We start from the raw sequence: 12,011 nt of genomic DNA on the forward strand, positions 1-12,011 counted from the left end.
CAGTGACGTAAACTCTGAACGGCCCTATTGGACGTGGGAACGGTGTACTCGTACTCATTCATTCATCGGATTCATCATCATAATAATCACGATAACTTGTTTTCCGTTCCGCACCTTGGCTTTCCTTACAATGATTCCGTGAGTACTAGCACATGTTTATCGCGTATGGATTTTCTAGTATTTTAATGCTATAGCTATCGAAATGTGTATGTTGCTTCTCCTCGGTGAGTGACGGTAAACATCGCACAGCGTGAATAGGTTTTGTCGTCTGCCGTTTTCATAACAGTCTGTAGACACTGGCTGAACGGGCGGTGAGTCAGACGGAAAGCGGGAACTCAACATCGCGGCGCAATGCGCACTACAGCAATAAGCGACAGTGGGTATTCGTCGGAAGTAAGTCAAGTGCTGGTCTCAGGAAACTGCCTCTGATATCTCCTCAAAGAGTCAAATATTGTTGCATCGTCTTCGACCGGGATTTACAGTTGAGTAGAGTAACGACTGAATGCTGTTGCGCTCCTCTTCTTCTGTGCAGGCTCGCAAACCATCACTGACTCAGTATACTGATTGTCGACAGGGCCAGGGGAGACCGTCTATCGATCACTCAAGTTCAGGAGGAAAACGCTCGCACGCGACGAACTCGAAATGGCTCTTTACGAAGCCGCTTTCGATAATCGGTGCGTAAATATTCTCTATCGTCTTTCGTGGTTTCTGATCTACCCGTGTTACTGGTCATTGAATAGATTGATCTCGTGCTGCGTGTCGACAACCGACGAAGTGGCAAATCGAGACGAGGATCCGTGCTACGAAAGGTTTGTGTATTTGGTCATTCTCATCCCGACGTACCTCGTCATCTTTATGATTTTCACACCGACAGCCTTGTTGGGATTTTGCGCGTGGATCATAATGCAGCGCTATCGACACCCCTATATTTACTCTTACTTTGAATCACATCATATTCTAGAAGATTGGACGAACGTTTCTTCAAAGAGGTCTTTTCGTATCGGCACAGCAAATTTGGGACTCTTACCTGAAGCAATAGCTCGCATCAATAATTTAGAGTGTACCGATTGGCGGGCCAAAGAAATTGGTCACAGACTGGCCAATTCACAACTGAGACCAAAACCAAAAATTTTCGTTGAGTCCCCCTCAGATAATGAAATCGTGCGGAACAGTTCTTCGTTTACGAATATGCAGAACCATTATCAATATTCTGAGGTTGTATTAGCGAACACGGAAACACAGATTATGAAGGGCTTCACTAACGGTATACAGAGTCCGGAAAATGAAGATATGCAAGTGCCTGCGGGTGTTTATAGCAATCATGTAACCGGACAGAATTGTGCATCTCCTGCCAATGGGAGAGCTTGCAATATTGTGGGATGTAATGGTGATGCCATTGGCAAAAGCCAGACTTATGACAGTATTTACTCGGACACCTCTCAAGAATGTGCCTATGTGCAAGAGAGCCTAAACATGCGGACTTCCCAGAGTGCATCCAGTGTAAAGGAGGGAATAGTGCATAATGGATCCCGGTCAACAACCCATTCAGAGTATCCGGGATCAGAGTCAGCACCTGTGGATTCAAACCCCAGTATTTCACTACACGCATGTGGCTTGAGCCTCAGTGAGGAACCAAGCTATGGGGATTTTTCACCAACAATCATCAAAGAGGATAGCAGGACATTCAACGAGGCACTGACAAACTTCAACCACTCAATTGAGATAAATTTCCCCCCACAGATTGACTTCATGTGCTTTGAGGAAGTTTATGAACCTCATGCTGCAAAGACATTGATAAAAAAGATCCATCCTTGGTTCAGCCACATTATTTACGATGTTGGTATCAATTCATGGGACAGCAACCTCTTCATGTTTAACAGTGGCCTTGTGATAGCCAGCAGATATCCAATACTTGATGCAGATTTCAAGTTCTTTCAAGAATCTGCCAGAGAAGATAAACTGATTTGTAAAGGATTACTGATGGCAAAGGTAAGGCTGTGAAGTTAATCTATACTACCATTTCTTGCACAAAAATGGAATTTATACTTACAACAATAGGGAAAAACACATGTAGAGTCAATCTCAAATTATAAAAAGAAAAACGTTTTCTTTATAATATCTCTGATCGGGGTTTCAGGTTTGTTACTAAATATAGCTGCGAGCGTGCGACTTAGGGCACTACTACTTGAAATTCGGACAAATTTTGTTGATGCATCCGCGCATGTACAGCTGCTGTTGCAGCTTGTAGTCTCAGCCATGAATTAGTCTGACCTTCAGTATCCATTCATTGTAACACTAGTAGCAGATTTGATTTGTGTCGTTCTTGCAGAGAATGTGGACAATTATTTATTTTTTGCATATTAATGAAAGGAAAATGATGTAATTTGCGATCAGCGCTATGTAAACGTATAGTGAAACTTGCGACTGACTCGCAGCGTGTTTGCAAGGTTATATCTGATTGGTCGATTGCCACTATTCACAGCAACTTGAGGAGTTTATTTGTATTATTTCATTATAACGGTACGATTCTGCCAACCAATTGGATAACAGCTTCGAAATCGCTGCGAGTCGGCCCGAAACTTGCCCAGATTTTATAAAAAATGAAGTCTTAAACTTTTTTACTTTTTCTTGAATGATCAAAGAATAGCCTGCCACACTCATAAAATATTGACAAGTTTCCATCAGATAATTCCAGTTTTAAACAAGAATTATTTTGAAAACTTCAGTTCTCATATACATAAGAAATAAGCATATTGAAAAATAACTTTTTCATCAACAATATGCGACGATGGATGTTGTGAGTGAAGCATGAGCAAAACACTTTTATGAGGTTTGAACAACCCTAGGCAGGAGTAGTGTAGACTACTTCCCTGAATGTGATGCGTATAGTTCAATATTTGGAAAAAAAATTGGGACGCCTATATGACTTGATATACCATTCAAATTACATGAACAATTTTGTTATGATTTATTGCACGTCTAGTGCACATTGCCAGTTTATATTTAAAGAGTTGTTCGCTGGGATGTACAACAAATGAAGGGACATAAATTTTCATCTATACATAGAACTCAAAGTCTGATAAATCTTGCATTTTGAAGGCTATAAAAACATTTTGATATGAACATATGTAATCAAGCCATGAATTTGTGTCTTTTTCCTGTATAGGCTGTAATCTATAACGTGCATGTGTAATATGAATCTAAAGTCATAAATCTGTTTTGGAAATTGCGGTCTTGATAATGAACCACACAGTTTTGCTGAGTGAGTCCCTTAAGATTTGTGAGGTTTGATATGAAAGACTATAAATTATACTGTAATAGCGGAATTTACAGTCTTTCAGTTTCGGGTAGTCCAGCAAGGTTACCTTGTTTCCGAATAGTAGCCATGATTTTTCTGAACTTGAATATCTATCTGTAAACGTGCATTCATTTCATTCTGACGAAATGATATATGTAAGATTTCGCCAGTCTCTGGAGTTAATCTTTGGACCTACTCTTTACTGCTTACTCATTTCTATGTGGGGGTATACATGTTGCATAGCAGCATATCAGTACATGTAAGCAAAATACTTTCAGTATACCTGCAAATTAGCATCAAGAAACAGTGGACCCTGCAGGAAGTAGACTGTCAAATGTCATTACTTGGTTGGGTTGAGGTCAGCGCTAAGAAGAGCATTCAATTGACTTGTCCCGTCAGGGTCGACAGTTTGTAATGTGTACCAAAATTACTTCAGGTGGCTATGTGCACATAGAGGTGGAAGCTAAAATTGAAGTCAGTTTGATTGTTTATAAAACTTGACTGTTACTGAAAGTATTGGTTAAAACTTCTTGTCTGTCAGTCTGTAGTATGTGTCATCATCGGAGAGGAAAAAATGAGGTGAACACGGTATGTACTTAGGTTGCACATATTGATTTATTCTGTACCTAGCATTTTCCTGATTGAGGGAACCACAAATGAATTTCAATGGGTGTTCATCATGTGCACTGTGATGGAGTGACTCTGCCTTGACATGACATTTTACACGGGATATTACAACATAGCATCATAAATGATAATGGGCATTGATGTGCCCCCTAATAATTTCATTATATGATTAGAAAAGAAATGTATAAAATTTTGCATAGGAGTAATATCCTGTGCTATTTTAACCTATGTGAATTGTTTACATTCTTTGCTGCCGAAAAAGGTACGTTGAAAGTAAAAGCTATTCATTTAGAGATAAAACTGTTGATGGTCGGTATAAGTATTACTTATTAAATTTATTGGATTCGTGAAATAATATAATAGTTGAATTTTTGTGTTCACTTGATTGTGCAATTTTTGTAATGTAAACATGCCCGATTGAAAGTGACCATTTGCCCAGTGTGAAAAGACGATTCGTAAGTCTCACGAAGTTATACAGTCCTCCCAAAAAATAAAACCAGCAGTCTTTCTGATAATGATGCCATCTCTCTGACATCCAGGCACAGTTTCCATGAAATTGGTTAATTCAGTTAGCCAATGAGAAAACTTCTCTTTCATCCAAACATCGACAGCTCCAGGCTTTTTCTGAATCATCACTTCACTGACTGTAGCCATGGTAACGGAGTGTAAATCCTCTGCTGGAGTGAAGACTACTTAAAAGGAGAAGTTTCTGTTCAAAAAAACAATGCACTTCTGATTTTGATCCCTTCTATAATATAATTCAGTTATAGTAAAGTATATGAACTTGTTCTGTAGGGGCTAGCCATGATTTTGTAAATAAATAAATAAATAAATAAAAAAATAAATAAATAAATAACTGTAGATAGATATAAATATATACAGATATATAGATATATCTTACAGGCATATATACCAGTACAAGAACACAATATATACAAAACAATATGTACAAAACATACATATTGTATTGTATATATTATAGTTTTCCTCATGTTTGTATTTGAAGGTGAATGATTAGTTTATCACAGTAAGCAGAGAAAAGCAACAAGGTTCCATCATGGGCCTTAATTCAGTGATAAATATGTGAATGCAGTCATGATAAACAAACTACTAACATTTCTATAAAGAACTCCATTCCTATTATCCAGCTCCCAAGATGAAAGCTGGAAAGTGCAGGATACAAGCAGAATTGCTAATAAATGGAGATCATTTTTTCCATTACAGTGGCCCGCCTAGTTAAAATACAAAAAATATAGAACATGATGCCATGGTGAGAGAAACAACCGGTGACTGAAATTCCATAGCAGAAACAGTCAAATGAAACACCCAGGATCATGAAATCTCACAATTGTGTTCATGTTTGACTTCTGCATTGTTGCTGTAATATATGTGATAATGAACTCTGAGAAAGTGAATATGCTAAGACTTTGCTCTTTTTATGTTTTTGTGGTGTTTTGTGATGTGATGAATGCATGCAGCTACACATACAGAGTGCCAGACATATTCTAACAATGGTTCTACTCCAGAAGAAAAACGAATAGCTGTGTTCCACAGATTCAGTACACCAAAAAGATCACCAGTGTTGCAGCCAGGACGCACCCTTGTGACAATGTCCCCCAATTCGAATCTGTTGTCCCGTATTCTCGCATCCTGTCGGTCACTGCGGGCACACTCACAAGTTGACTGTGTCAGATGTAGTCTGCAAGTAATATCTGATAATGATAATGACCTTTGTTTTGCATGATTATTTCGAGGCCTATATATCCATACTTTTGGGGCTGTGATTATAAGTAATTAAAACACTGAAGCAGCACTTGATATTATAACTTGCTCAGTCCCACTGAGCTCTCTGATAGGTGGCAGATATCCAATACCAGCTGCTACAATTACTTGCCTGAAATTCAAGCATAGTGAAGCAATCCCAGAATCTTAAATTTTGTTTTGTGAAACTAATTTGTTGCAAAATAATACAAAATCTGATTAACTACTGACGCATGTTGTCCCCAACATGTGCAAAATGTCCCCCAAAATAAATAGTAGTCGGACAGAGTGTCCCCTGGTTTAAAATTCCTTGTTGCAACTCTGGATCATGTGATACCAGTATAAACAAACATATGTGTACAAAAATGTATGGAAGTATACATATTTCTGTGTGAGTTTGTGCACATTGTTTTGTTTGTACTGTGGTCCGTTCGAATTCCGGGTTTAATCTATTATCTAATGAGTCCTTTGAAAGTCTGTCCAAACGTGATGCACATTGCCCCAAGAATGCACTGCACATAGGGCACCCTGAAATAGTCAGTGTCACAGAACACACATTCTGTACAGCTTTTTTAGCATATGCAAATTCGGTTGTTCAGATGATAGATGTTTAATACTATCCGTTCTCTTTCACCTACCGGTGTAATCTGTTCTCTCTTGACCACTTTCTGCAATATTTTATCAAAATATGTACTATCAATTGTTTAGGGATTTTATTGTGCTGTGCCTCAATCATCATTTAATGAGCATACTGTATGTAACCATGTATTTTGTCCAATGCACATGAGGATCTTAAGGTGAAGTACTACGAATTACGTCAAAATTAGGTTGTGGTGTCATTTTCTTGAAACTTTGCACAAATATTCTTGGAAGTTGTGCAAGTCCAAAAATGAAATAAAAAATGGGGGTCACCATGCTCGTTTCCATGGAAACGTACGTTAAAATGGCGTCGTTAGAAATAAATAAAAATGATATAATTCACTTAAACAAAAGAAAGCAAGTATAAAACGCTTAGCAAATGAGTTTATTTTAATAAATACCAAGAATTAAGATCCATATCTATCGAATGTATAGTTTTCATGATGTTTGTAAAGAAATTTTAACATAAGTATCGATTACAAAATGACGATATCGAAATTATATCACTACATAATTTTCGAACTTTCTTCCTGTCGCTTTGAATGGTGTCATTTTCACCAAACTTGGCGAATAAAATCCTGACATAATACCTTTTAGTTTACACTTTTAATAAAAGGGTGTCACCACGCTACTTTTTACAATATCTCCAGGTGAATGGCTAATATGCGCCATGTAAATGGGAGAGAAATGTTAATTTTGCGCTCATATTGAATAAAAACCAGCTTCCTAGGGGGTCAAAATATGACAAGGTTATAGGTCACATGCATTTCTAAGAGACTGGGTCAAAAAATTAGGTAAAAGCGCAATTTTAACAATGACAGGTGATGTTAAATACATGCGCTACAAAATCACCCATTTGCGGCAGCCTGGAGTTAAATCTGCGCAGAAATGTTCTAAAGCGTGTGCGCGTCCGAATTCGTCGCCCTTTACCTTAAATATCACTGATAAAGTCTTTCAATGACCCACTAATGGGTCTTAATTGCAGTGATCTAATTCCATACAATTTGTCAAGAATTGTGTTGAAAGAGCATATTCTCATCACTCACTACTGTGCGGATATCTTCAAAGAGCTTTCATTATCTTATTGTCCTGTACTTCTGCAGATCTGTATTGAAAGGGCATGTAACTCTTCCAACCTGACCTCCAACTACTTGACTAAAGACCAATTTTTCACTGCCACCATCATTTTCTCAAGAAAAAGGAGAGAGAATGTTGTCTAGACAGCAGGTCTCTGAGGTACATAACTTGGAATGAATAGCAATATCCTTGGTGTCTCATTAGCCTTGCCAATTTCATGCGCCACAGCACAGAATGTGATAAGATTATTTATCATCTTACACTGTAAAATAGAAAATCTAACAAAGGGAGCATGCATACCTTAAAGCTAACCATGTCACGTAATTGAACACTGAAGTATTAAAGTACTTGTGTGTTCTAGCACAGTCCCCTGTGTGTGGATGGACTGTGGTTCTAGGTACCGTAGTTTCTTCATCTGATGTACTCTCAACACGCCTCATGTTTTGCTTCAAATACAACTTTCGGAGACATAACAAAAAGTTGTCTGCATGCCAAAAAAAGCAGATCTACAGGGCTCGAAATATTACCTGTCTGCCTGTCCCGGACAAGTGAAATTTGGCCTGGGACAAGTAGTTTTGAAAAGTACTTGTCCAAGTGGACAGGTAGGTTTTTCAGCCTGCAACCAGTATTTCAACCTATTGACTACAGCAAATATTCATAAGTTTAAATTTATATAACAGCGTTTCCGTTACAATTTCGAAACTTGCGTACGATTTTACGCAACTTGGTTCTTATTTGCGTAAAATGTATCAACAACTCGTACGGTGTCGGTGAGAATCGGTATCTGAAGTGAGTTGGGCAGTCTTTTCTGTCGAACTTGGGGGTTTCCTTTAATGCGCATGCTCTATTAACAAAAAACAATAACGTGGGGGGCTTCAAGGTATAGTAGCTGAACGCTTGCAATGCCATGATGCATGTCTCGTATATGATCGTTGAGCAGCCTAATGACTTCATGTTCAAAGTTTCAAAGAAAATACTTTCTGACAGTGAAATTAGTGTTTTCAAAGGGCCAACAAAAAGCAGATAATGATCCAAATCCAGCGGGAGCTCTCAAGATGCAACCCTACAGAGTGTAAATCGTCACCCGTAAACACTTTCCAAATAACATGCGACCTAATGACCATGATTAACTGTATTGTGTTACCAATAACGTAGACTCGATGGATTCTCGAATATTTTGCATCTGTATAGTGTCATCAGTGCTCGAAATATTACCTGTCTGCCTGTCCCGGACAAGTGAAATTTGGCCTGGGACAAGTAGTTTTGAAAAGTACTTGTCCAAGTGGACAGGTAGGTTTTTCAGCCTGCAACCAGTATTTCAACCTATTGACTACAGCAAATATTCATAAGTTTAAATTTATATAACAGCGTTTCCGTTACAATTTCGAAACTTGCGTACGATTTTACGCAACTTGGTTCTTATTTGCGTAAAATGTATCAACAACTCGTACGGTGTCGGTGAGAATCGGTATCTGAAGTGAGTTGGGCAGTCTTTTCTGTCGAACTTGGGGGTTTCCTTTAATGCGCATGCTCTATTAACAAAAAACAATAACGTGGGGGGCTTCAAGGTATAGTAGCTGAACGCTTGCAATGCCGTGATGCATGTCTCGTATATGATCGTTGAGCAGCCTAATGACTTCATGTTCAAAGTTTCAAAGAAAATACTTTCTGACAGTGAAATTAGTGTTTTCAAAGGGCCAACAAAAAGCAGATAATGATCCAAATCCAGCGGGAGCTCTCAAGATGCAACCCTACAGAGTGTAAATCGTCACCCGTAAACACTTTCCAAATAACATGCGACCTAATGACCATGATTAACTGTATTGTGTTACCAATAACGTAGACTCGATGGATTCTCGAATTTTTTGCATCTGTATAGTGTCATTGTCTATACAGAACTGATTGACATGATGCTTTGTGATGATGAAATATAAGGTTTCATAAAGAGTTGCCGTCCGCTCAAGTCTAAAATGTTGCAATATCAAGCAGGTGCATATGTTCAATTTTTGTCCTGCATTGAACCACGTTGAGGCAATGTAGTGTGAGCCAAGTACGTCCGTGTCATGGGGCGGCATTTCTCAAGGCGTATTAATTAGTTTACGCAGTCATGATTTTTTTTGCGTATCCAGACTATTTTACGTAAAATACGCAGGATTTTGCGTTAACGGAAACGCTGTTACAGCACAGGGAATTGAGTAATCTTGTTGTTGTTGTTGTTGTTGTTGATGGTGATGATGATGATGATGATGATGTTGTAGATAATAAAAAATATTAAAAAACAATGTGTCATTCCTTGCTTTTGTTTGTCGATGTTGTAGATAATTGTAAAAGAAAACCGTAATCGGACCAAAAAACGACGTAGGTCGCCCAACGTCACTCCTGTCCGGACATGAGTGACATTGGGCGACCTACGTCGTTTTTTGGTCACGATTACGGTTTTCTTTTACAATTATCTACAACATCGACAAACAAAAGCAAGGAATGACACATTGTTTTTTAATATTTTTTATTATCTACAACATCATCATCATCATCATCATCATCACCATCAACAACAACAACAACAACAACAACAACAAGAAGATTACTCAATTCCCTGTGCTGTAACAGCGTTTCCGTTAACGCAAAATCCTGAGAAAAAAGTAAAAGAAAATTCGATAATATCTAATCACTGTTTACAGGAGGCAGCCATATTGATTTATCTAAGGTCATGTCTCAAATTTCTTAGAGCTATCTTGACACCGCTGTTTCGCCAGTTTGCATATGATACAGGCATGAGTTTATTGAATTGAATTGAAACTAGTATAGTTTCTTAGAATAAATTATACCATTTTGGACAGGTACTTTTCTCACTGGGACAGGTACTTTTTATTTTGACTTGTCCAGTGGACAGGTGGTTGAAAAAAAGTATTTCGAGCCCTGATCTATGTAAATATATATTGCAAACTTAGGCTCCATTTTCCAAGGTGCAAAAAGGGACAGGATAATCAGACTTTTCTTGGTGAAAGATTGCATAATATACTTATCCTTATGTCTTGAAAATTGAACATGAGATTTCTACCCCATGAAATTTCTTATGAATGAATGAATGAATTTATTGTATCGCGGGACGACTTTAACAACTAGAGGAGTTACAAGAGCCTAACAAAACACATCCACAGAAATTATTATAATAACAGCTGGACAAAATATTACGAAAAGAATTGTTTACTAAAAGTTGCATGTCCAAGGAAAACTTTCATTTTTTGAATAAAAGAACACTTAAAGATCAAGATAACTCTCAGTTATGACTTTGTCAACTTACGTGAAGTGATACAGTTTCTTGTATTGATGTAGCAGACACACCGTCGCCATGCCAATTCTCTTGATACTCTCACTAATTGATCCTTCCAACCATAACAACTCTATCATGCTGCCTCCAAGGCTATACTGTGATGTTTGCAGTGCTGCAGCAGGCATATGCTGACAAATGTCACGAACACACATGTGACGCATCCAAATTAATCTTGTAAGAGCTACTTCTAGTATTGTCAGTGATCAGATCAGGCTATTGTCGTGTATAGAGTTTTGTGAAATTAAGCTTTGATGAATTTACAATCAACATGGACAAAGTGCTCAGATGTATATGGATATGAAAACATATCAAATATGACAGATTAGCAAGCAGGAAATTATCAAAACTTTTTTACAAAAATTATAGTCATAAATGGAAAGAGTGAAAGGAAAAAACTATGATTTATGAAAATGTAAAGGCAAATAGTAATAGGATTCACATAAATTGTGGATGATAATTGTACTGATGTTTATATAGGAGCATTTTTGTTTTGGCTTAATTAAATGGCTTGTTTTGAGACACTTCGTTGAATGCTGATGTGTCCCCTTGAAGGGAAACCGTCGTTGGAACTGTGCCTGTGCGAGTTTCTTGTTCACAAACATAGTATTTCGTGCACGGTATCTAGATGTACCTCATTATCATAGCTGCAACATTTAAATTATACGATGTAGATTATAACAGACATGTTTTAACTTGCATCAATCACCATTGTATCTTGGATACAGTATTCACATTGGTCGTATGGGTCCCATATGACCTTTGAGCACAGTTCCAACGACTGCATCCCTTTAATGTATGTTTCCATAAAGAAATGGAACAGTGAGTCAGTATGGAAAATTCATGAAATCATATAAAGTGGTAAAAGATTTGCTAATTTTGCTGGTATGTCTATAAATAATTTCAAAAAGTTGGCAGATTTTGAGAAAATACCGCATATGGCCAAACCAAATTTGTGTTGTTCCCTGGATTTTTCAAGCAAAGCAACAGGGATGGTGAATGAATATATTATGAATCATACCCAGTTATTTGATGACAATGTGTAGTGAGTAAATGTCACTGGAGAGAAACAAGTGAGCAATATTTTCAATGAATTGATTCACCCTATGATGAAACAAAATAACTGTCGCAGATGAAGTTTTTGATTCAAAGATATAAGTAGTTGCAATGTTTGATATTTTTTCAGTTACTGAAAATTATTCTTTCACTATAATTGTTGTTGTTAAATTAAATAACCAAAAGCTTAATTGTATCTCACAAATATCTGTAAGTACAATC

The 12,011-nt window shown here is 37.6% G+C and overlaps 1 protein-coding gene across 1 annotated transcript in view; it reads left to right on the top strand.

Moving 5' to 3' along the window:
• The first annotated feature begins 379 nt into the window (after positions 1-379).
• Positions 380-12,011, top strand: part of LOC139147246 (sphingomyelin phosphodiesterase 3-like) — a 97,297-nt gene continuing 85,665 nt past the window's right edge. The window contains exon 1 of the mRNA XM_070718271.1: positions 380-1,989. Within this exon, the coding sequence (XP_070574372.1) occupies positions 643-1,989 (1,347 nt within the window). The 5' untranslated portion in view covers positions 380-642. The remainder of the gene's footprint in view (positions 1,990-12,011) is intronic.

This window comes from Ptychodera flava, chromosome 13 (assembly GCF_041260155.1).
Source record: "Ptychodera flava strain L36383 chromosome 13, AS_Pfla_20210202, whole genome shotgun sequence".
Lineage (NCBI taxonomy): Eukaryota > Metazoa > Hemichordata > Enteropneusta > Ptychoderidae > Ptychodera > Ptychodera flava.